This window comes from Xenopus laevis, chromosome 9_10L, assembly GCF_017654675.1.
Source record: "Xenopus laevis strain J_2021 chromosome 9_10L, Xenopus_laevis_v10.1, whole genome shotgun sequence".
Taxonomy (NCBI): domain Eukaryota; kingdom Metazoa; phylum Chordata; class Amphibia; order Anura; family Pipidae; genus Xenopus; species Xenopus laevis.
In genome coordinates, this window is record NC_054387.1 from 124,884,502 (window position 1) to 124,911,602 (window position 27,101).

Consider the following 27,101-nt stretch of genomic DNA (forward strand, 5'->3'; position numbering starts at 1 on the left):
AACAATCTTTCTTGGAAACATCTTTTCCAAGAAAGATTGTAATTGTTACGTCTGCGCCCACCTTTAGATATATCCAGGTTTTTTTAAATTATATTAAAAAAACTATAATTTTTGTCCTTTTCCTTCTAAAGCTTTCTTAATTCAGTGACTCAATCAATTTGCTTAATGATTTTGGTAAGAGCTAAAAACCTGCATTTAAATTTTGGGTTTTAGACAGGATATCTGATCACCATGACCAGTAGAATAAAAGGGAAAAAGCTAGCATTAGGCAGGACACAGCAGTGGTTGCCATTGGAGGAAAAGCCGGTGATGCAAAGAACATATGGAAATAAAAATGAAGATATGTAGAGGGTCAGTAATGAGGAGTAAACAGCTTTAGAAAGTTATATTTTGAATAATGGGGACTTAATGGGGACTAAAGTGAAGAGGTATAAATTATCTACCTGCATAAACATAAAACACATTTATGTTAAGATGCACAAAACATATAAGTACATACAAATAGATAAAAAAAATATTCTCAACTTGTCCTTTTCAATGAATATCGCAAATTAACTAATTACCAGGATATATTCTGCCACTAAGAAGTGAAAAGGTACACCAAATCCAGAGCATTTTGATGAAAGTATTAAACAAAAGTTTTTAGAAGTGTCTCCTGTGGTTGGCTTTCTGGCACAGGCTCAATCCTGGAGTGTCAACTTTACAAGAAATCTCAAATTGTATTAAATATGGAGTGGGGATGAGTGCTAATACTAATAAGAATAGCTATAAATAGTGATAGGCCAATACATTTGCCAGAAACAAATTTGCTACGAATTCCTGTGTTTTGTCACAAGTAGAATTGCCTCTCACATAAAAATTATTCAGGGACCCATTGACTTTAATAACTTTGGACCAAATAGTAGTGCGTATAAAAATTGTCTGGGTTTTCATCCAGTAAGCCAATAAAGTTTTTACAGCGACAATTCAATAAAGTTGAGTTTTCGGAGAGTCAATATGCCGATTCACATTGACGCTCAATTTTGTCACAATGTTTTTTCGCTCCAACTTTTTCTAGAAGAATTGTTGATAAATGAGTTAAATTCTTGAATGGGAGTTTGGTCAACTTTGTTTTAATAAAATAAAAAAAAGATTTATTTGTGTTTTAGTAAATAACCCCATAATGGGCTTATTTATAAAAAAAAATCCAATTTGTGAAGTTTTAGAGATTTTGTCTACTTCGAATAAACTCACAATCTAAAAAAACATGAATGTTTGCCTATTTATTAAAAAATCCGAATAGAAACAACTTAATTGAATAGAATTGTTTGAAAAAACTGGAATACCTAGAATTAAAAAAAAGTCGTTTGAATTTTCTGAGGACAACTCCCATTGACTTCTACATGAAGATGCCTAAGTTTTACATTCAAGTTTTTTGTGCTCAATAAATACCAAACAATCGAGTTTTTGAAAATATAACTTGAATTTGTGGAATTGAATAGTGGCAAAAATTCAAATTAGAACATTGAGAAATCACCCCCTAGTAGTGAACTTTAGTTTCCCTTACTTGTATATAGTAAATGATAATATTTTTCTCCTTTCACATTCAGATAGGTGCAGGGAATGACAATGCAGTATATGTTTTTGATAGAGAAGCAAAGGGTTTTGTTTTCCATGTATGCAAGAAATGCTTCTCTACTGTATTTTATAATGAAATTTCCTTTCAAAGCAGATGGTGATGAATTGCTTTATTTGTTCAATATGAAGATGGTTTGAGTTCATTTCTAGCAAGAAAATATATGGTTGTTGTTTTTTAAAGGGATACTGTCATGGGAAAACTTTTTTTCAAAACACATCAGTTAATAGTGTTGCTCCATGACTTGGGGCAGCTAGGAAACTGACAATATGTTTAGCCCCATGTTAGATTTCAAAATTGAATATAAAAAAAATCAGTTTGCTCTTTTAAGAAATGGATTTCAGTGCAGAATTCTGCTGGAGCAGCATCATTAACTGATTTGTTTTGAAAAAAAAACATGTTTTCCCATGACAGTATCCATTTAAATAAATAGAAATTAAAATATAATTCAGTTATCTATTAAAATTTAGGACCATTCACTGCATAAATGGTTTGATTAAAAGAAAATGTCCATAGCTTACCAGTCGTTCTCAATTAATTTTTTCTGAAAATAGCAACATTGGATTTTAAAGGCCCTGACCCTGAATACAAATTAAGACAAATCTATCAAATTTCTTCATCAGTAAAACTACAAGTGCAGAATGTGGGACCCGTCTTAAAAATGTAAGAGATCAAGTAGGCTTTATACTGGGTAGGCAGGCTGGTGACAATACCAGACGCACCATAGATTTGATTGAGATCCTCCAGAGGAATCAGGTCAAATCAGTGATTTTAAGCCTGGATGCCGAGAAGGCATTCGATAGGCTTAATTGGACTTACCTGTTCTCTTTACTAGGACACCTTAACCTCTCTGGCCCTTATCTCAGTGCTCTTAATAACTTGTATAGCACCCCTCTCACTTTCCTCAAACTTCCTGGCCAGTCGCGGAAGCCAATACCCATTTTTAATGGAACGCGACAGGGTTGCCCCCTTTCCCCCCTTTTGTATGCCCTAAGTATTGAGCCTCTGGCGGCAGCCATACGGAACCACCCGGATGTTTCGGGGGTTACGGTTGGCTCCTCTCAGTATAAAATAGCTCTATTCGCGGACGATGTCCTACTTACGTTATCAAATCCATTTGTTTCACTCCCTAACCTCCACAACTTATTAACGAGGTACAGTGCAATATCTGGCTACAAACTCAATTTGGACAAAACTGAAGCTTTACCCTTACACCTTACATCGGGTGAACTGGAGTCATTGCAGACTGCTTTTAATTATAGATGGAAGAGGGATTCCTTATTATACCTTGGTACCCATTTATCTGCGGCTTATTCTCACTTGTATGACCTTAATTTTAAGCCTCTTATACAGCAGACTAAAACTCAGTTGTTGAAATGGTCTCACTATTCTATATCTTGGTTGGGCAGGGTGGCCGCTATCAAAATGAGTGTACTACCCAAATACCTCTATCTGTTTGAGACTCTCCCGGTTGCTGTTCCACCCTCAACGCTTAAGGAAATACAATCCCTGTTTCATGATTTTGTCTGGGCGAATCGGAGCCATAGAGTGGCCTCATCGGTCCTGATGTCGACGCGCTGTCGAGGGGGTTTGGGGGCCCCTAACATACGGAAATATTACGAGGCCGCCCACCTCAGGCAACTTTTGGCCTGGTCGCTTTGGGATTCTCCTACGACATGGGGCCACATTGAGAATGTGGTGGCACGAGATTTTCATTTAAATGCACTTTTTTGGTGCCCCACTACCGTTATCAGATGCCCTCCCACAGTGCTTTCGGCGACTAGGCACCTACATTCGATCTGGCTCGCCACCAGGCATAAACATAATCTGATTTCACCCAAGCCATTACTAACCATGTTCCTGAGGAACCCTCTTTTCCAGCCAGGCATGGACCCAGCGTTCTATTTACGGTGGTCGAAATTTTCCTATTTCACTATACGGGACATTCTCCACCCACTTACTCACAAGATGCTTCCTTTACAAACTATTCAAGACAAAGATTCGTCTGTGAGAATCAGATTCTTTGAATACTTTCAACTCCGTCACTTCGTGGATTCCCTTGCACAATCGGCGGTTAGGACTCGGCCCACAGCATTTGAAGTTCTGGCAGCCACTGGTCTACCACAAAGAGGTCTCATCTCTAGAATCTACTTGCTGCTCACTGCCCCCCAAACTCCATCGCAGCATCGTCATAAATATATGGATAGATGGGACCTGGTTCTTCCACGACCGCTCACTGATTCCGACTGGTCCAGAATCTGGGACAATGCGGCACACATGGTGTCATGTATACGGCAGAAGGAGCATATTTACAAGATCTTAACGTTCTGGTACTATACCCCAGAAAGACTTCACAAGCTTTTCCCTGATCACTCTCCTCTCTGTTGGAGAAATTGTGGTGTCCAAGGTTCCCAGTTACATATTTTTTGGGATTGTCCATTTATACAGCCCCTCTGGAAAGATGTCCAAGACCTTCTCTGCTCGTTGCTCTCCCGACCAGTGCCATTAGACCCGATAACATTTTTGCTGGGCAAACCCTTGCCAGGTATTCAGAAGAGTGGGCAGGCCCTTGTTAACCAGATATTGACTGCCACTCGGTTGGCCATTGCGGCTAAATGGAAAAGCCAGACGATTCCCACATTGACTGAGATTATCAACAGGGTGAACAGCAACCGGTCTTTTGAGGCTAACATAGCCCATCTCCAGCATAAGATGGAACAATTTCTCAAAATTTGGTCCGTTTGGGACCTTCGGGGGATGGTGCCCGCCCTGCCCCACTAAGTTTTTCTGAGACCATTTCCGACCTCCCTTACATTTTCCCTCAGCTTCTCCCTACACCCTCTCCGCTACTATAGCTTGAACCTGAACCCGCAGTGCTACCATTTGATTTATCACTGTTGTACTTTCTATTTGATGTATATTTTCTTATTGCTGTTCTTCTTGTTTGTATAATTCCTGTCTCGCCTGCCCTTCTGGACATGCGAGCACTTGTTGCTTATTGACATGGCTTTGGTAGCTGGCCGTAACGGCCCTAGCTCATGGTTATTCCCTTGTTGATACACTGTATTAATCTGCAATCGATATCTATTGTGATGTTTTGAGCTTTGTAAAACTTTTAAACCTGTCAATAAAATATAAGTTACAAAAAAAAAAATGTAAGAGATAATTAATTAAAACTGTGAGCAAATGTTTGTTGCCTTTTTCATATACTTTATGGAAATATTTCATGGATCCTCTTCATTAACATCAAATTGATTGATTGAAAAAATTGAATATAATGTCTTACCTATAATATGAAGAATGCTTCTATGAACCAAAACTCTAGAGTCTATTTAACCAACAGGGGACATGCAAAAATCTGAATTGTTTTCTATCACTTCTATGGTTTCTTAAATGTAAATTAACATCAACTGTCTTTAGTGATGGGCGAATAAATTCGCCAAGCGCAAATTCGGTGAGAATTTCTGTGGTTTGCTGCCGCCGCCGCCGCCGATGAATAAATTTTTGAGACTCCCGTGAAAATTCTAATGCTAACGGGCTACTGCTGCATAAATATCCCATCCATCTGGAGCAGAGGGGTTTGAGGGATTATCAGAACTGGAGCAGAGGGGTTTGAGGGATTATCAGAACTAAAACAAGATAACTGTTAGATCAAACATTTTTTTTATTCTATTTCAAGAGTCACTATAAGCCATTTTCATGTTCTTAAAGGGCAAGGAAGGTTCCCAAAGCAGTTTATTGCCAATAGATCAGCCACAATATTGCAAGCTATAACACTATATTTAATCTGCAGAATGCTTTACCATACCTGAGTAAACACCCCAAAAGCTCTCTCTGTTTGTTTAGGATAGCAACTGCCATATTAGCTTGGTGTGACATCACTTCCTGCCTGAGTCTCTTCCTGTTCACTTATAGCTCTGGGCTCAGATTACAGCAGGGAGGGGGGAAAGGGGGGGCAGTGAGAGAGAACAAACTGAGCATGCTCAAGCCCTAGCCCTGGAGTTTTATGCTGAAAACAGGAAGTCTGATACAGGAGCCCATGTATACACAATAAAAGGAAAGAAATGCTGTGTTTCTTTTGACAGAGGACTCAAAACAGCATTACTTTAAGGGTTTACTGGTGTATTTATATAGACCTTTCTGATAAAGCTTGCTTAATTATCACGTTTCCTTCTCCTTTAAACTATTGCAGTCTTTGTGAAGCTCTTCTTACGGATATTTTAAGTTCCTGGTTCCTCAGACTGTAGATCACAGGGTTTAGACAAGGAGTTAATATTGCAAAAAATACAGAAGCCAATTTGACCTCGACTAAATGTTCATTTGTATTTTAGTGAAAGTAGTAGTCCCCCAGCCGGGACTCAAACGCTGGGGGACTGGTGTTTAATTCAGTGCATGTACCATGTGAGCCACTGGACGCTCTTGGGGTTAGTCCTGATCTTATTTTATTATTGTTATGTATTTCTGCCTGTTTCTAGTTTGTCTCCTCCCTGGTCTCTCCCCTTCTCGTTTACCTCATGTGTTTTTTATTCCCTAATCACCAGGCCTTTAGAAACCCTGCCATGAGCTTTGAATTTGTCTGTTCCTGGATACCTTTGTTCCTTGTTCCTGTGATTCCTAGTTCCAGAGTTCTTGTTCCTGTTATTTTGTTTCAGCTTTCCTTGCCTGCCTGGTAAAAACTTTGTTTTGACTTTGTATTTGATTTTGATCTGTTCCTGTATTTATCTTCAGTTCCATTAAAACCTGCAAATTCACCATGCCTGCTCCAATTGTTTGTGGCTATTTCCCTGGGCTTCCACCACACCCGCTACAAGTGTGAGACTTACTCCTGTTACAGCGGTAAACATTACATAGTGTAACATATAAGCCAATTTGGCCTTAAATAAACGATCATTTGAATGAAAGTAGTTGAAGAAAATACAGTAGTAGTGTAAAATATAAAGACTACAGTTAGATGAGTGGAGCAGGTGGAGAAAGCTTTGATTCTAGTGTGTTTCAAAGTAATTTTCAGTACAGTGGTGATTATAGTGATGTACAGATGAAGCCACTTGGATTTGTGAGTTAAATGCGTCATGACTCAGTTAATTGAAGAAACTGTGTTATCTAAAGTTATCTTAACTCATTTAATGCATTTAACCTTTCCATTAGCATACCAAAGCACCATTGTTCACAATGGTGAATGCTTTAATTAGATGGGATGTTGTGACACAGTTTTCTGTGTTAAATGAGATAAATGGGATATCTGTGTTTAGTTATTCTGTGTCAAACAGACAAACCAAAGTGGCTGCATCTGTATGGGTAAAATGTGACGCCTAAAATTCCTACTCCAAACAGTATTCCAGCGAGAAATATAAACAATACATTGATGAATGTGTCACTACAGGAGACCTCAAGCAACTGGGGAACGTCACAAAAAAAACGTTGCAAAACATTAAGGAGGCAAAAGGTCAGTTTCATTAAAAAAAGAGTGTGCACTAATATGCACTGATATATTGTACTAAAAAGCAACACACCTGATACAAGATGAACACAAACATTCCAGTTCATTATCTGCATGTAGTGAAGAGGCCGACATATGGCAATGTATCTGTCATAGGACATCACTGCCAATACAGACATCTCTGGTGCAATGAAAAACACTACGAAGTAGATCTGAGTTATACAAACTTGTACAGAAATAATTTTTCTTTCTCTGAGTAAATCAAAGAGCATTCTTGGGACAGTGACTGAAGAGTAACTCATATCCAGACATGCCAGGGTTCCAAGGAAGAAGTACATGGGGAGTAAAAATGGGAATCAGTGAAAAGAAATAGAAGGAGAAGAGCCAGTCACCATATCTACATCATAGTTATCATTAGACGATTCAAAACGCGCAAAACTAACATGTTTTTTTCTTTGTTTTCAGAATTGAATGTTTGGGAGTTCTACTGAAGCTCTGTCTTCTATGTCTTAAAGGAACAGTTCAGTGTGAAAATAAAAACTGGGTAAATAGATAGGCTGTCCAAAATAAAAAATGTGTCTAATATAGTTAGTTAGCCAAAAATTTTATGTATAAAAACTGGAGTGAACAGGTGTCTAATAAAACAGCCAGAATCCAACTTCCTGCTTTTCAGCTCTATAACTCAAGTCAGTGACTTGAAGGGGGGCATAACTGTTCAGTGAGTTTGTAATTAATCCTCAGCATTCAGCTCAGATTCAAAAGCAACAGATATGACCCATGTCCCCCCCCCTCAAGTCTCTGATTGGTTAGTGCCTGGTAACCAGGGTAACCAGTCAGTGTAAACCAAGAGAGCTGAAAAGCAGGAAGTAGTGTTCTGGCTATTATGTTACACATCCAGTCACTCCAGCCTTTATACATTACATTTTTGGCCAACTAACTATATTAGAAACATTTTTTATTTTGCACAGCCTATCTATTTACCCAGTTTTTATTTTTAGACTGTACAATTCCTTTAACCACCCATAACCCCTGTTTTTGTCATAATCCTTCTTATCCATAATTTCAGATTTTAATTGTCAGACTTTTTCTTTCATTTGTTTAGTCAGGAAGAGAAAATCTGGATGAGTATTAATTTATTGTTTTGTATTTCTGTTCTACTTTGCTTTACTCTACTTGTGACAGCATTTTTGATCTTCTCTAACTTTACACTATTTATTACCTTTTCTTAAACACTTTTATTTTACACTTCCGGTCACCTCTTCATGTGATCACCTTCTTCTCCCTAGACTTTTTGTTCTGTGTTCTCTACTAACCTTTTCTTCTCTGCAACCCTATTTTAAATTTCTCCATTCTCCCCTCCAGGGCCACCATCAGAAATCACAGGGCCCCATATAGCAAAATGTTCTGGGCCCCTGGTCCCCACCCACCCCAGAGCCCACCCCAGAGCCCACCCCAGAGCCCACCCCAGAGCCCACCCCAAGCCCGATCCCAAGCCCGACCCCACACCCACCTACCACACACCGCAGTAAAACATTTTTTTTAAAAAAAAGGAGGATTGGTCTGTGAAACGCGTCAGGCGGAAGTGACGTCACAGGCAGGTCACGGAGAAGACACCACGAGGGAGACAGACGCCGGCACAACCTTCTCCTTTGTATTACAGCTGGTGATATCGCCAGAAGACTTGCCTATATGTGACAAAACCTTACAAACAAATGTGAGTGTAAAATCTTTTAATGTTTTTAGGAATTTTTATTTTTATTAAAACGCTATTGTATTATGTACCTTTTGTATACTTATCTGGGAGCCTAATGGTGACTGACAGAGGAGAGGAGAATACAGGAAACCAAACTACATGTGATATAACTGCCACTATCTTGTAAGTAGGCAATTTTACTAAAACTTGGTGAAGGACTCAGAAAACACCAATTTTGCTTGTACACACTTTGGGACAGAAAGGGAAGGTCTCTTTAAAGGGAAACCTACACGATTAAAACATTTCCTGATTTTTATTTTTATTTTTAAATTTTTATTTTTCTACCACAGGGTGTTCCAACATATTGAAAATACTACACCATATTATGCTCCTGTTTCTTTGCTCTGTCCGTTTGTTTTAGGAATATATATATTTTTTTCTTTTTTTGGGACATTCTTATATCTCAGGAAGGATTTGTGGAAAGGCCACCTAGGCCCGGGCCTAGGGCGGCAGGATTTTAGTGGGGCAGCATGTTGCCCAGCCACACCCACATTGGTTCAGAAACACTGATGCGCTGGAGATACAATAATTTTTTTAAATTTCCTGTGCGCCAATCCCCATTGCTCCTGTCCCCCTGGAGGGGACAGAGGCGACGAACGGCAGTGGGCCTAGGGGCGCCCACTATGTAAATCCGGCCCTGAGAGCATAGAAAATGGGGGTTAAGATGGCAGGAATAAATTTGACTGATAAAGATATAATGTGCAGCTCTAATCTGTTAAGTGGGTTTCTGTAATGATTTTAACCTACCCTGGTGGTCCAGTGGGTCTCCCTAGTGGTCTAGTGGCCGGCGGGGATGCCTGCTGTGTGCGTCCTATCTCCTTAGCGCCGATTCTCCTATGGCATTCAAGGCCGCGCGCTTCCGGGTTTATGCGCCGGTGTGATGATGTCATTGTTCAATGTCACAAAATTCAAAGCATTTAAAGCGGCTTTGAATGAAAACACATTGCCCATTGTTAGGTTTAATTTAGCTTGTCCCTGGCTGTACATTCCTAGTGAATCCTGCTGATCTCCTGGTTATTGACCCTTGCCTTGCCTGACTATTCTGAACTCTGTATACAGACCCTTGCCTGCCTGTTTATTCTGAACTCTCCAATCTGACTATTACCTGCCTGATTATTCTGATCTCTCCAAGCTCAACCATGCCTGCCTGACTATCCTACTGTCTCCAATCCTGATCTTAGCCTGTTTGACCATTCCTAGAACTCTGCACTGTCTGTCTGTTCCACTCTGCTTGTGTTGGCCCAGCCTGCCTGTTCCATGCTGTCTTATTTGGCCTGTCTTCCAAGTTGAGTGGTCTTCTACTCCAGTATCCTTGTGAAACGATCGTGCCCCTTTGCTCATCCAGAACCTTTAGCTTTGCTCCTCTTTTAGTAAGACCTGGTGGCATCCAATTAGCTGAGGGCTCCTACCAAGGTGAAAGGCGGCTGTTAAAGGCAGAAGCAAGATCCGAGACCAGGGAGCCTAGAATTGGTTCTGGATTTAGGGTGCCATTCGTGACAGTTTCTTGTTCCTATTTAATAATTTGCAAGCTAGCCAATCATAACCCTGTCTGTCACCTTTCTAAGGAACTACTACTGTGCTCTGGTACTTTGGATCTCTGGTTATGGACCAGGTAACTTGTTGGTGTGGAGCTTAACCAAACTCACTCTTGTAATGAGCTCAAGTTTACATCATTAAATATGCATTAAATACATCACACTACATCCCAAAGACATACTATCACATTCCAAACCTTGTTTAAAATTGAATAGTTTTCACTAGGTTTTACTAAAAGAATGAATAATTGTCCATAACTTTGTAAAATGGGTGTACGACACACGTTCCTTAAATTCGTTTTTAGAAAATGGATCACTGAACTGCACCCTTTCTAATAATGGACCTAAGGCTTTTGCCTCTTATGCCTACCCCTATGTCTGGCCCTGTTAAGGGAGTGTTCTGCAGATAGAAAGTTGAACACAATACTGATCAACACAATATTACTGATAAAACCATATCAAGCAGCAGCAATTTAATAGAATTCAAGTTTATAGAAAGTGATCATATCCATCTTTAATGTGAACAATCCCAACTTGGTCAGCAAGATAATGGAACAGAATTTATAACTTTATCAGCTTCCCCCAAAACAGAGGATTCCTGGTTTGCCAGATGCATATTCATCTGTATCCTCCATTCACTTTATAAATGTCTTTACCCCTATCTGCAGGCCATCAATTCACTGTAGTTCAAAACTGACTTTTAGTTCAAGACGTGCTTTTAAGGCTTTCAAGTTAGCTGGTACAGCCGAAACATTTATAAGGTACAAGGAGGCCAATAAATCATGCAAAGAAGCTATAAGGCAAGCTAAAATTGATATAGAAAAGGATATTGCAGCAAGCAGTAAAAAAAATCCAAAATTATTTTTTAAATATGTTAATAGTAAAAAAATTAAGCAGGAAGGGGTGGGACCTTTAGTTTCAGAGGGGGGTCAGCTGGTTGATGATAACAAAATAAAAGCGCAGATTCTGAACTCATATTTTTCATCTGTCTACACAAATGAGGAACTAGTAAGTGAAGGTTTCCTTCTTAACAGTCCCAATTCTAGTAATACAACTAATGATGCATGGTTCACACATGAAGAAATTCAAAAGAGACTAGAACATGTTAAGATTAACAAAGGTCCAGGGCCAGATTGTATTCATCCCAGGGTAATTAGCGAGCTTAGCTCTGTGATTGCCAAACCTCTTTACTTAATTTTTCAGGATTCATTGAGATCTGGCATAGTGCCGAGAGACTGGCGAATTGCTAATGTAATGCCTCTATTCAAAAAAGTATCCCGTTCTCAGCCTCAAAACTGTAGGCCAGTTAGTCTGACGTCAGTGGTAGGAAAGCTTTTCGAAGGGTTAATAAAGGATAAGATACTGGACTTCATAGCAACTCATAATACTATGAGTTTGTGCCAGCATGGTTTTATGCGTAATATATCTTGCCAGACTAACTTAATTTCTTTTTATGAGAATGTAAGTAGAGACCTCGATTCTGGGATGACAGTGGATGTGATTTACTTAGACTTTGCTAAAGCATTTGATACAGTGCCACACAAAAGGTTACTGGTTAAATTAAGTAGTGTTGGCCTGGAACATAGTATTTGTACCTGGATAGAGAACTGGCTAAAATATAGACTACAAAGAGTGGTGGTAAATGGAACATTTTCTAATTGGACCAGTGTTGTTAGTGGAGTACCGCAGGGCTCTGTACTAGGTCCCTTGCTTTTCAACTTGTTTATTAATGACCTGGAGGTGGGCATTGAAAGTACTGTTTCTATTTTTGCAGATGATACTAAATTGTGCAGAACTATAGGTTCCATGCAGGATGCTGCCACTTTGCACAGTGATTTGTCTAAACTGGAAAACTGGCCAGCAAACTGGAAAATGAGGTTCAATGTTGATAAATGCAGGTTATGCACTTTGGCAAAAATAATATAAATGCAAGTTATACACTAAATGGCAGTGTGTTGGGAGTTTCCTTAAATGAGAAGGATCTAGGGGTCTTTGTAGATTGTTGTCTAATTCTGGGCAGTGTCATTCTGTGGCTACTAAAGCAAATAAAGTTGTGTCTTGCATAAAAAAGGGCATTAACTCAAGGGATGAAAATATTATTCTGCCTCTTTATAGGTCCCTGGTGAGGCCTCATCTGGAGTATGCAGTGCAGTTTTGGACTCCAGTCCTTAAGAGGGATATAAATGAGCTGGAGAGAGTGCAGAGTCTAATTGCAACTAAATTGGTTAGAGGGAGGGAAGACTTAAATTATGAGGGTAGACTGTCAAGGTTGGGGTTGTTTTCTCTGGAAAAAAGGCGCTTGCGAGGGGACATGATTACACTTTACAAGTACATTAGAGGACATTATAGACAAATAGCTGGGGACCTTTTTACCCATAAAGAGGATCATCGTACCAGAGGCCTCCCCTTTAGACTAGAAGAATAGGGATGTCGTGGACTGTTCGCCCGCAAACTAATTCGCGCGAACATCGACTGTTCGCGTCCGCCGAATGTTCGCGAACGTCGCGCGATGTTCGCCAATTTGGGTTCGCCTTAGCTGGCGCTTATTTTTGACCTCTCACCCCAGATCAGCAGATACATGGCAGCCAATCAGGAAGCTCTCCCTCCTGGACCACCTCACACCCCCTGGACCACTCCCCTTCCATATATAAACTGAAGCCCTGCAGCGTTTTTTCATTCTGCCTGTGTGTGCTTGGAAGAGCTAGTGTAGGGAGAGAGCTGTTGAGTGATTTGAGGGACAGTTGATAGTAACTTTGCTGGCTAGTAATCTACTTGATACTGCTCTGTATTGTAGGGACAGAACTCTGCAGGGATTTGAGGGACATTTTAGGTTAGGTAGCTTTGCTGGCTAGTAATCTACCTTCTACTGCAGTGCTCTGTATGTAGCTGCTGTGGGCACTGCTTCTGATCTCTCATCTGCTGACTGCTGCCTGTAACCCAATAGTCCTTGTAAGGACTGCTTTTATTTTATTTTTTGTTTTTTTACTTTGCTACTATAAGAGCCCAGTGCTATTAGTCTATCTGTGTTGGGGAGTGGGACTGGTGTGCTGCTCCTAGTAGTTCAGCACCAACCAGAGTAATTTTTTTTTTTCAATATACATATATATATTTTTTTATTTTACTTATCTTACTGTTCTTTAACGTGTCCAGTGCTGTTTGCTGTTCTTCATAGTAGTGCACCAATAGTAGTGCACTTGCAGGCATTGTTTGCCCAGTGTGTTCTTCAAACAACTGCCACCTAGCTGTGTGAGCTTGTTCACATTCTGTCTAAATATCAATAATTATACCGTCTCCAGAAACACCACCTGAGTGACGTTTTTCAAGCAGCAATAATATATTCCGTATCCACTGCTGTAGTGTATACGTTGACCTTGCAGGCATTGTTTGCCCAGTGTGTTCTTCAAACAACTGCCACCTAGCTGTGTGAGCTTGTTCACATTCTGTCTAAATATCAATAATAATAATACCGTCTCCAGAAACACCACCTGAGTGACGTTTTTCAAGCAGCAATAATATATTCCGTATCCACTGCTGTAGTGTATACGTTGACCTTGCAGGCATTGTTTGCCCAGTGTGTTCTTCAAACAACTGCCGCCTAGCTGTGTGAGCTTTTTCACATTCTGTCTAAATATCAATAATAATACCGTCTCCAGAAACACCACCTGAGTGACGTTTTTCAAGCAGCAATAATATATTCCGTATCCACTACTGTATACGTTGCCCTTGCAGGCATTGTTTGCCCAGTCTTTAACCAAGTGCCACCTAGCTGTGTGAGCTTTTTCACATTCCGTGTCCAGAAACATCACCTGAGTGACGTAGTGTGATTTCTGCCCTTTACAGCACAAAACGCAGCGCTGTGTCAACAATGTATTTTTCAGATACATTTTTGCCCTTGATCCCCCTCTGGCATTCCACTTACCAGGTCGTTGCACCCTTTAAACAACTTTAAAATCATTTTTCTGGCCAGAAATGTCTTTTCTAGCTTTTAAAATTCGCCTTCCCATTGAAGTCTATGGGGTTCGCGACCGTTCGCATTTTTGACGCAAGTTCGCGAATATGTTCGCGAACATTTTTTCCGCCGTTCGCTACATCCCTATAGAAGAAAAGAACTTTCATTTGAAGCAACGTAGGGGGTTCTTCACAGTGAGGACAGTGAGGTTGTGGAATGCACTGCCGGGTGATGTTGTGATGCTGATTCAGTTAATGACTATAAGAATGGCTTGGATGATTTTTTCGACAGACATAATATCAAAGGCTATTGTGATACTAAGCTCTATAGTTAGTATAGATATGGGTATATAGAATTTAATTAAAAGTAGGGAGGGGTGTGTGTATGGATGCTGGGTTTTCATTTGGAGGGGTTGAACTTGATGGACTTTGTCTTTTTTCAACCCAAGTTAACTATGTAACTATGTAACTATATATGCCCAATTAATAATACTGCTTCCGACAAAAGTATTAGTTCTCCTAGACCCTCATCATCATCGATTATTCATCTTTTTTAGTCCCATTAAACTAATAGATTGTTTCAAAATCCATATCCTTATTTGAACCTAAAACAGGAATATCATTTTAGGTGCAACTCTGTGGAACTGTGTACACTGTAGAGCTGGAAAGGAATCATATGTTCAACGGACTATGACATCCATATATAACAGTACATAACAAGCTTTTCTTAAGAACATCCTTTTTGCCTATAATGCAGCATTGCTCCCCCAACAGCAGTAGCTTATACACTGTTCATCAATAGGTGCTGGGTGGGCACATTGGTCAGCCCCAGAGGTACTTGCAAATACATGGGCACAAGCAGCTTTTAAGAATGGTGTGAATGACATAAAACTTTGCATCAAATCAGCACTTGCAGTTGAAAATGACCCCTAAATTTTTTATGGCACGCCTTGAGTGGTCAGACTATGCAGCAAATTTACTAAGGGCGAAGTGACTAAAGCTGCCAAAAATTCGCCAGCGTGACGTCATTTCAGGAAATGCGCCGATTTACTAATGGTCACTGCTGTAACTTCGCTAGCGAAGGAGATAGACTCTAGCTGTACAACGCTCCCTAACGCCAGGGGAATTTGCGCTCTGACAAATGGACGTAACTACGCAAAGTCAAGATGTGGATTTTACTGAACGTTACCTCTTGCGCCAGACTTGCCTTCGCCACCTCAGACCAGGTGAAGTGCTATAGAGTAGATAGGAGTTCCTAAAAAAATAGTTGAAAAGTCCCAAAAACACTAGTGTCTTTTCCTTTTTTTGGGGTGATAGGCTGCAAAAGAACGTACAAATTTTTTGCGTTAACCGGCTTCCCCCCTACTTTTCCTAACCTATGGCACATAAACTATACACTGGGCTCATGTGTAGGGCAATATAACAACTTTATTTTATTTTATTAAGGTTCCCTGGACTTGTGTAGTGTAATGTATTTGCTGCAACATATACGTCCATTCAACTTTAACTTCCCGCCGTATGCAAATTAAGCAACGCTGACGCTACTTCGCTTGGCGCAGTAATGGTAGCGCAAATTCACCAGCGTTCGGCGCCCTGGACGCAACTTGGTATTTTAGTGAATTAGCGTTGTCCTGGCGAATCTACACCTGGCAAAGTGTTGCGCTGCCTGCGAAGCCGTCGCTGGTGAATTTTCGGAGGTTAGTGAATTTGCCCCTATGTCTTTGAGAGTAAGTTCACTTAGCACTGGTTTTGTCATGTCTTTCTGGTCTCTTCTTTTTGATGTTTGGTTTATTATTGTTTTCTATACACAGACCCTTTGTAACAAAATCTTCTTACCCTGGTGGTCTAGTGGTGCGGCAGGGACGCCCGCCACGCGCTTCTCTTCATGCACCATGTCTATCGCGTTTGCGTCTCTTCCCCTTTATGGACGCGCAATGGCGCGCAATGGCGTGCAATGGTGCGAAATTCAAAGGGTATTTAAAGGGACTTCATTCATTCTTGCATTGACAGTTTTAGGATTTGTTTCCTGGTGTTTCTTGAGCTTTAAGCTATTCTGATCCTGAAAACCTTTTTTGATTCCTGTTGTGACCCCTGCCTGGCTTTTGACGATTCTATATTCTGTATCCTGACCCCTTGCCTGATTACTGACTCCGATTCTGTTTAGCGCCTTGTACTGTGATCTTCTGCCCAAAGACTCTTGCTTACTGTTGTGCCCCTCTGCTTGTCTAGAACCCCTCTCCTTGCACCTCTTGTTATAAGACCTGGTGGCATCTGAGTAGCTGAGGGCTCCTCCCGAAGCCAAAGGCAGCTGCTACAGGCAGAAGCACGAGCCACAACCAGGGTGCTTGGCATCGGTTCTAGATTTAAGGTACCAACTGGTACACCCTTGATAGGTATTTATAGCCTTGAAGCCTTGAACTATACATATCAAGGTTTCATAAAAATTAACTGCTTAAACTATATTTATATATTTTATTTACTTATCCTTTGCCCTCTAAAGTTTAAATCTACTCTTCATAATTAATATACATTACAAGTTACGTATAGGTTATGTTGATCATGTTTTTGATGATAGGGCTGCTTTTGTGAACATCTGTTACTAGAAGTTCCTAAACCTGACTGTTTTGCCAACCTTCCCATCATGTCATAATTTCTAATGTTAACGGGCTACTGCTGCACAAACGTCTCATCCATTCTGAGCAGAGGGGTTGAGGGATAATCAGAGCCCTAACCAAAACAAGAGAACTGTTAAATCAAACATTTTCTTTATTCTATTCCAGGAGTCACTAGAAGCCATTTTCAATGTTCTGAAACTATTGTAGTCTTTGTAAAGCTCTTCTTATGGATAATTTGAGTTCTTGGTTCCTCAGACTGTAGATCACAGGGTTTAGACAAGGAGTTACTGTTGCAAAAAAAACAGAAGCCAATTTGGCCTCAACTAAATGATCATTTGCATTTGAACGAAAGTAGTTGAAGAAAACAGTAGTGTAAAATACAAAGACCACAGTTAAATGAGAGGAGCAGGTGGAGAAAGCTTTGGCTCTTGTGTGTTTTGAAGTCATTTTCAATACAGTGGAGATTATAGGGATGTATGGGTAAAAGGTGATGCCTAAAATTCCTACTCCAAACAGTATTCCAGCGAGAAATATAAACAATACATTGATGAATGTGTCACTACAGGAGACCTCAAGCAACTGGGGCAGGTCACAAAAGAAACTTTGCAAAATATTTGGGAGACAAAAGGTCAGTTTAGTTATAAAAAGAGTGTGCACTAAGGAGTTAATTGTACTTAAAACCAACACACCTGATACAAGCTGAACACAAACATTCCAGTTCATTATCTGCATGTAGTGAAGAGGCCGACATATGGCAATGTATCTGTCATAGGACATCACTGCCAACACAGATATCTCTGATGTAATGAAAAAGAAAAATAAGTAGAACTGAGTTATACAAGATCGCATAGAAATTATTTTTCTTTCTCTGAGTAAATCAAAGAGTATTCTTGGGACAGTGACTGAGGAGTAACTCATATCCAGACCTGCCAGGGTTCCAAGGAAGAAGTACATGGGGGTGTGAAGATGGGAATCAGTGAAGATCAGGAGAATAATTAGAAGGTTCCCAGTCAGAGTTATAAGGTAGATCAGGAGAAACACCAGGAACAGAGGAAGCTGAAGACTTGGAAGATCAGACAGACCAGTGAGAACAAACTTATTCACTGTTGTGTGGTTTTTCATTTTGTTTTGACATTGCCTATAAATATTAAATATACCAAAATAATGTAATACATTAGAACATAAAATGAGACTGACCAGTAAACAAAAGCTTTAAACGAAAGTACAAACAGTCTTTGAATAAATAATTCCTATTTTTCTGCAGTGTGAGTTCTCTAAGCAAGTAACTGTAGTATGTGTGTTCAATGTGCAACGTTTGCCATGTAGTGTGAGAGTCTGTGGGCAGAGATATGCTGTGAAAGTGTAGAGAGTGTGTTCCTGTAGCATTAGGTTTTTGTGTTTAACAATGGATGTGCTTGTGTGTACGTATGAGCAATGGACACTGAATGTAGTGTGTATGTACAGGTGTGTGACGACGTGTTCATGAATTAATAACATTGTTAACTGTGACATCACTGATATATCAATAAAAAAACTGACAACCAACCAAGATTTCTGACACTTGGGGGCAGATTTATCAAGGGTCGAAGTGAATTCGAGGGAATTTTCGAAGTAAAAAAAATTTGAAATTCAAAGTAATTTTTTGGATACTTCGACCATCGAATAGTATACTACGACTTCAAATTTACTTCGACTTCGATTCGAAGTTAAAATCACTCGAATAGTCCATAATCGAAGTACTGTCTCTTTAAAATAACTTTGACTTCAATACTTCACCAAATTAAACCTGCTATGTTAGCGTAAGTTTTCACACATCGAAGTAAAATCGTTCGATCGTACGCTAAAATCGTTTGAATCGTTCTATCGATCAATTTTACTTCGATTGTTCGATTGCAAAATTCAGTGAAAAATCCTTCGACTTTGAAATTCAAAGTCGAAGTATTTTAATTCGATGGTCGAATTTCGAAGTATTTTTTACTTTGAAATTCGACCCTTGATAAATCTGCCCTTTGAAGTAAACAACCTGCAGCCTGCTGTAAAACAGAGGACAATACCTTAAAGGACAAGGAAAGGCAAAAAAATAAAATCCCATTTTTACTTTCTTTAATGAAAAAGAAACGTATCTCCAATATACTTTAATTAAAAAATGTGTACCGTTTTTATAGGAAACCTGACTATATGCAGTGAAATTCTCCCTTCATTTACTGCTGTGGATAGGAATTGTCAGATGGTCCCTAACTGCTGAGCAGGGAAACAATCATACTTGTGAACAGCAGGGGGAGCCCCCGCCTTACTTACCAGCCATGCAGAATTCAAGCAGCTTTGTTTATGGCAATCCCTATGCAGCCCAGACCACACTGAGCATGTGCAGGGTCAGGGTCAGGCAAAGATGTTTAACAAAGTTACAAGATGACAGCCCCCTGTGGCCAACTTTAAAAGCACAAATCATTTGTTTGATTAGGCTTTGCGGTGCAGTAAGTTCATGTTTATGTTTAGTATACAAAATACAGCATTTCTAGCCTTATTCTGTTTTAGACTTTCCTTGTCCTTTAGAAGTATTACATTGCGAAATGAGACTTTTTATTCTTATTTGTGTCAATTGCTTTGCTCTTTGTGACTTTTATTACATTCGACCTATCATCTTTTAAAGCAAAAAATGTCCAAATTATGACAAATCTATTGAATATCTTCATTAGCAGAACTACAAGAGGAGAATGTGGGACCATATGTGGAAGGAAAGCGATTTCTTGTGACTTATTAATAGACCACAGAAAGTGATTTAATGATACCCTTAAAACCATTCTAGAGAATTTTTTGTTGTTGGTTTTGACAATTTACTTTATTAAAAGAATTCAGGGATCCCCTTAGTTAACATTTTTGTTTTTTAAAAAAATACAGTAAAATGTCTTACCTCTGTAATATGAAGAAAGCTTCTGTGATCAGTGAAGAAACCTCAGCCTTAAAAACCTTTTCTTCTAAGTCTTCCAAACCTCCAAAGGCTAATTACATGTTAACAGTTCCCAGGGGACACGCAATCTTCTGAATTGTTTTCTAACCCTTCTATGGTTTTGAAAAAAGAATTAACATTAAAATAATGGCCACAGCATCAGTATAACATTGTATATAGAACATAGTGTGGTTCATTTATTCCTACCCTTGCCACAAGTTCACATAAGTGAAGAGGATAGAACTTAGATAGAACTTTTGTTTACATTTTATCTAAATAAGGATTCGCTCCCACTTTGCCTATTCTGGGATCATTCTCTCTCTGGAGTTCTATGAGATTTAGTAGACTACAGGTTTCTTGAAAGCTATTATGATCATTATTCATAATAAATTGATTAGTAGACTCATTCTCAATGTCTGAAGTGCTATCTAGTGAACTAGAAGAAGGTGAAAGAGAAAAGTGTTTCGTCAATAGTAATTTTCTTACAAATCAAATCAAGTGAAATAAATCAAACGTTTGTGTGAGACAAGATGATAAATCTAACTGCAAAAGTCTCTTTTCAGTATCCGTGAGTGTCTGTGAAGATAAATTCAATAACATTTGCCCCTGTGTCTCTCTCGCAGTGTGTCCTTCTCAGTCGATCTTGTGTCATTGTCCTCACCTGATGCATCGCTTTGTGACCTCCTTCGGTCTTTGTCTTTGGTCGTTTTTTTATTCCTTTCTCTTAGATTCATCTCAAGTGAAGACATCAAGAGCTCGTAGTTCTCTCGATTGCTGTGGAGAAATAGAAGGAGAAGAGCCAGTCACCGTATCTTCATCATAGTTATCATCAGATGATTCGAAACTTGTGAAACTAACATGTTTTTTCTTTGTTTTCAGAATTGAATGTTTGGAAGTACTACTGAAGCTCTGCCTTCTATGTCTCAACCAACCATAAACCCTGTTTTTGTCATAATCCTCCTTGTCACTATTACATTTTCTTGTTTTTATATCCATAATTTCAGATTCTAATTGTTGTATTTTTTCTTTCATTTGTCTATTCAGGAAGAGAAAATCTGGATGTGTATTAAAGGATGTAACCTCATTTTTCAATAATTTATTTTTAATTTTGGTAGTTATTTTTTTCTACCATAAGTTTCATAAGTTTAATAGAATAATAATAGTGCTTCTGTCTGTACCTTGTACCAGATTTAAAACAAGTGCTGTCATGAAGGCAGGCGTCTGAATGAACATACAAGGGGGCATGTGTGAAAAAGGCTCTGCTAATGCTGAAAACTGCAGGCTAAAGGGGGAGGGGCTGGGAGGTCACATGGGCAGCACGCAGTTTGCTTAGAGAGGGCAGGAGGAAGGGGGGAGTGTCTCCTGAGGTGGAAGTTTCTGGAAAGACTTTCTGCAGTGTGGGCTGGTGGCTGCACAAAGTGTCCCCTCCCTTTGGACTGTGATTCCCCAGAGCTGCAACCCATGTTATAAAGTGCCATGTGTCTGTTACAGACACATGATACAGAATCATTGGTGGCCAGCGCCCCCTATAAATAAAAAAAATTGCGCAAAGGCCCCCCATAAAAGTTTTCAAAAACATTGGCGGTCAGGGGCCCCATAGAATACTTTAAAAAATCATTGGTGGCCAGGGGTTCAATAAAAAAAAATTGGTGCTCAGTGGAACTTACCATAGGTTCTTCTTTAGATTCTTCAGCTCCTTTTGTAGCTTCAGGTCTTTTCTCTGCTTCAGGACTTCAACTTTGGGTATTTTTGTGACTTCAGTATTTTCATGGCTTTTGGTCTTTTCGATGAGGTCTTTTCAGAGTGGCTTTGGGTCTTCAGCGTGGCTTTAAGTATTTGGCGCTCAGGAACTTTGGAGCACAGCCGGGCCCCCCTATAGCCCAGGGCCTGTTATGGCTGTACCACCTGTGCCCCCCTGATGACGACCCTGCTCCCCTCTCCCGAGCTTCCCCTTTCCCTTGCTGAAGATGGCCATTCAATATGCTGTTCAGTCCACACCTTTGTAGCATTGTTCTAAAAAGGCTTAACACAGATGCAGAAGTCTGATCAGAACTACCAGGAGCCTATATACAACTTTACACAAAGATGTGTCATCCTGTAGTGATTTTCATCTCTACAAACACCACAACAGATATGCACAATGAACAGGATATTGAAGGGATGCTTTTCAGCAAGTGAGTGAGGCAGTACAGGAGAGGGGAGAATTGCTGCCTTCCATAGCTATTTCAGTCTGTTTGCACACTTCACTTTTATATACAGCATTGAGTAGATTGGTGGGATAGGAGAGTCTGCAAGGAGTTAAACTTTCATTCATCTATAGACTCTCTAATCCTGCTGATCTATGTAACGATGTATATAGAAATGTAGAGGGGCGTAACTACAGAGGAAGGGGGACCCAGTGAAGCCCTAATTAATGAGCAATTTTAAATGTCTTGGTAGAATATTCCAATTTATCAATATTTTGGGGCCCTAAATTGAATTTGTTGAGGGGCCACTAACATCTAGTTATATCACTGGACATGTTCACAGATAATCAACAGAACAAGCGCAGAGCAGATTAAAGGAAAAAACTAGTAGGACAGTTTTTCCCAAGGTGCTGAAACAGGGATTGTCTCCAGGAAATGGGGACAAATGGTCATTCAAGTGTATATATATTGAATTAAATACTTCCTCTTGTAAAATATAAGGATATAAGTTACCGAGGAGTTCCATGACTATATGAAAGCATGAGGCCAAGCCCAAGTGTTTTTATGCAAGTCATGGAACTCCGAGGTGACTTCAAAAATCTTCATATTTTGCAGCAGGGGATACTTTATTTATTATAATACACAAATTTCCATGAGTCATGTGACAGAAATGACATCACTAGGCACTTATAAGGAAATAATTTACAGGATATTCATGGCTCTTGTGGATTAATTATTAATATAAAATTTCAATGTTTTATACATATATATATATATATATATATACAATATCAAAACAGGGGGGTTGTGGGAGCACTCTAAAGGCTTTAAAGTATATATAAGTATAATAAATGCTATTGCATATGTACCCAAAACAGGGGTTATTTTGTTACAAAGTTATGATCATAAAATTGATAAGCCACCATACCACGTCAAGGTAAACCCCGTTTGTTTTGGGAATATCTCTCCTTTAAAAGCCTGATTGCTGGCTGGGGAGGATTTAGCCCTTAGTGAAAAAACAGCGTTCAATGGACATTGATTACAGGTAATGCTAAAATGCACATAAAATATAAAACAAGTTAGGGACCGCCATTCGGGGTTTACCTTGACGTGGTATGGTGGCTTATCAATTTTATGATCATAACTTTGTAACAAAATAACCCCTATTTGGGTACTTATGCAATAGCATTTATTATATTTATATATACTTTAAAGCCTTTAGAGTGCTCCCACAACCCCCCTGTTTTGATATTATATATATATATATATATATATATATATATATATATATATATATATATATATATATATATATATATAAATAATTGTATGCATTCATTTTTGAGCAATATAAAAAAAGTCCTTAAACCAGTTCAGACTTTTGCCTGCATTCTTATATCTCAGGAAGGAAGAGCACAGAAACTGGGGGTTAAGATGGCAGGAATAAATTTGACTGATAAAGGTATAATGTGCAGCTCTAATCTGTTAAAGTGAACCTGTCACCCAGACATAAAAAGCTGGATAATAAATGTCCTTTTCAAATTATACATGAAACCCAAATTATTTTTTTAATTTAAGCATTCATAGCTGTTGTAAACTTATTTAAAATTCTCAGCTGTCAATCAAATATTGTCTGCCCCTCCTCTATGCCTTAGGCAATTACTTTCACTTTCCATTCAGCACTTCCTACATGTCACTGCACTGCCCACATCCCCCTGCTCTATTTATCATGTAATTGTGTAGCCAGTGCACGGGGATGGACATCAGATGCAAGACTTGCCTTAATAACAGTGTCCACAAAATGGCACCTGCCTGCTTGTTATAATTAATAATTACACAGACCCTTGATGGTAATCTATATCTTTGAAGCCTTGAACTATATCATATCAAGGTTTCATAAAATTAACTTTTTAAACTTTATTTATATATTATATTTACTTGTCCTTTGTCCTCTAAAGTTTTAATCTACTCTTCAGAATATTAATATACATTACAAGTTACCTATGGGTTATGTTGATCATGTTTTTTCTGATAGGGCTGCTTCATGAGTATTTATTACTAGAAGTTCCTAAACCTGATTGTTTTGCCAACCTGAATGTCCCTTCTCATCATGTCAGAATTTCTAATGCTAACGGGCTACTGCTGCACAAATGTCCCATCCATCTGGAGCAGAGGGTTTGAGGGATTATCAGAACTAAAACAAGAAAACTGTTAAATCAAACATTTTCTTTATTCTATTCCAAAAGTCACTATAAGCCATTTTTATTGTTAATTGTTCTGACTCTATTGTAGTCTTCGTAAAGCTCTTCTTAGGGATAATTTGAGTTCCTGGTTCCTCAGACTGTAGATCACAGGATTGAGAGAGGGCGTTAATATTGCAAAAAATACAGAAGCCAATTTGGCCTCAACTAAATGATCATTTGCATTTGAGCGAAAGTAGTTGAAGAAAATAGTAGTGTAAAATATAAAGACCACAGTTAGATGAGAGGAGCAGGTGGAGAAAGCTTTGGCTCTCGTGTGTGTTTAGAAGTCATTTTCAGTACAATGGAGATTATAGGGATGTATGGGTAAAAGGTAACACTTAAGGTTCTTACTGCAAACAGTATTCCAAGGAGAAATATAAGCAATACATTGATGAATGTGTCACTACAGGAGACCTCAAGCAACTGGGGAATGTCACAAAAGAAACTTTGCAAAACATTTGGGAGGCAAAAGGTCAGTTTAGTTAAAAAAAGAGTGTGCACCAAGGAATATATTGTACTAAAAAGCAACGCGCCTGATTCAAACTGAACACAAACATTCCAGTTCATTATCTGCATGTAGTGAAGAGGCCGACATATGGCAATGTATCTGTCATAGGACATCACTGCCATTACAGACATCTCTGATGTAATGAAAAAGACAAAGAAGTAGATCTGAGTTATACAAACTTGTACAGAAATAATTTTTCTTTCTCTGAGTAAATCAAAGAGTATTCTTGGGACAGTGACTGAGGAGTAACTCATATCCAGACCTGCCAGGGTTCCAAGGAAGAAGTACATGGGGGAGTGAAGATGGGAGTCAGTGAAGATCAGGAGAAGGATGAGAAGGTTCCCAGTCGGAGTTATAAGGTAGATCAGGAGAAACACCAGGAATAGTGATGGGCGAATTTGCGCCGTTTCGCTGAAAAATTCGCGAAATTCGTGAAACGGCGAAAAATTCGCGAAATCACGCCACGAATTTTTTGCCGCGAATTTTCGCGGGCGTTTCGCGAATTTATTCGCTGGCGGCGGATAAATTCGCCCATCACTAACCAGGAACAGAAAAAGCTGAAGACTTTGAAGATCAGACAGACCAGCGAGAACCAACATATTCACAGTTGTTTGGTTTTCCATTTTCTTTTGACATTTCCTATAAATATTAAATATACCATAATAATGTAATACATTAGAACAGAAATTAAAGTACAAATGGTCTTTGATAGTGATGGGCGAATTTATTCGCCAGGCGCGAATTCGCGGCGAATTTGCGTGATTCGCGTCTGGCGAATAAATTCGCGAAACGCCCGCGAAAATTCGCGGAAAAAATTTGCCGGCGTCAAAAACTTTTTTCCGAAAAAACGGGCGCCGGCGTCAAAAACGGACGCCGGCGTGATTTCGCGAATTTTTCGCCGTTTCACGAATTTCGCGAATTTTTCAGCTCCTCAAAAATGGGCGCCGGCGTTGAAAAAACGGGCGCCGGCGTCAAAAACGAGACGTTTCGCGAATTTCACGCGAAATTCGCGAATTTTTCGGCGAAGCGAAACAGCACAAATTCGCCCATCACTAGTCTTTGAGTGAATAATTCCTATTTTTCTATAATGTGAGAGCTCTAGGGAAGTAACTGTAGTATGTGTGTTCAATATGCAACTTTTCCCATGTAGTGTGAGGGTCTGTAGGCAGAGATATGTTTTAAAATTGTAGAAACTGTGTACCTGTAGCATGAGGTTTTTGTGGTGAGCAATAGATGTGCTTGTGTAATGGACAAAATGTAGTGTGTGTGTATAGGTGTCTGATGATATGTTCGTGACATCACTGTGACATCACTGATATATGAATAAAAAACTGACAACCAACCAAGATTTCTGACACTAGGGGGCAGATTTATCAAGGGTCGAATTTTTTGCAGTATTAACTCCTTGTCTAAACCCTCAAATTCCACCCTCGAAGTAAAATGCTTCGAATGGAATATTGAATTAGAAGGATTTTAGCGCAAAAGGTTAGATCGAACGATAAAATAAAAATTGTTCGAATCGAACGATTCAAACGATTTTAAGCGATCGATCAAATGATTTTTATTCAATCATAAAAAGTGCCCAAAACCTATCTACAATGTCCCCATAGGCTAACATTCAATTCAGTAGCTTTTATTTGGTGAAGTATTGAGTTGAAGGATTTTTTAAAGAGACAATACTTCGATTATTGAATGGTCGAATGGTCGAACGATTTTTACTTTGAATCGTTCGAATCATTCAATTCAATCAAATTTGATGGAATTTGACCAATTCGATGGTCGAAGTACGCAAAAAATTACTTTGAAATTCTAATATTTTTGGATTCGAACTATTCACTCGAGCTTAGTAAATCAGCCCCTAGTAGTAAACAACCTGCAGCCTGCTGTAAAACAGTTATAATGACTGAGATCACTTTTCACTCTTGTTACAAAACTAAAATTCACAACTGTTTAATTAGAAGACAAATAAAAGCCAACATTTGTACATTGTACAATTATCAATTTACAATGAAGGATCATTTCATTCAAAAACTTGTGCCTTTTGTGTTTTTCAATGAAACTGCTTTTAGGCTGAATTTGCTTTATTCTTTTTACTGTTCAACTACATTTGCTTCTGTCATATTGAAATTTAGGTTTTGCCGTGCCTGTATACCTTAATCAACAAAGAAGAGCATGTTCAGATGTTTAATTCCAAAGGAGATGGTGAGGAACAGGTTCACGTGTTATAAAGAAAGAAACTCAACACTCCACTTACTTTGTAATATTTAGGATCACTTACTTCCTAAATGATTTGGTTTAAAGAAAATGTCCAGAG

At 39.1% G+C, this 27,101-nt stretch overlaps 2 protein-coding genes across 2 annotated transcripts; both read right to left on the reverse strand.

Moving 5' to 3' along the window:
• Positions 1–17,101: 17,101 nt before the first annotated feature.
• LOC108702068 (olfactory receptor 5B12) lies at positions 17,102–18,086 on the reverse strand. The gene has a single exon (XM_018237068.2). It carries the CDS (start codon positions 18,023–18,025, stop codon positions 17,102–17,104), a length of 924 nt encoding a protein of 307 aa, XP_018092557.1. The 5' UTR covers positions 18,026–18,086.
• Positions 18,087–20,440: 2,354 nt separating this feature from the next.
• On the reverse strand, positions 20,441–25,170 carry LOC121397982 (olfactory receptor 1J2-like; the record flags this gene model as incomplete). The annotated part of the gene is made up of 3 exons (XM_041576306.1): positions 20,441–20,624; positions 21,518–21,630; positions 24,631–25,170. Coding segments are annotated over 3 exons (837 nt in total), but the record flags the coding sequence as incomplete, so codon positions are not given.
• Positions 25,171–27,101: the final 1,931 nt, after the last annotated feature.

Bases quoted from the DNA above. Each gene is read 5' to 3' on its own strand.
- LOC108702068 (XM_018237068.2), bottom strand. From the start codon at position 18,025: ATGAAAAACCACACAACAGTGAATAAGTTTGTTCTCACTGGTCTGTCT.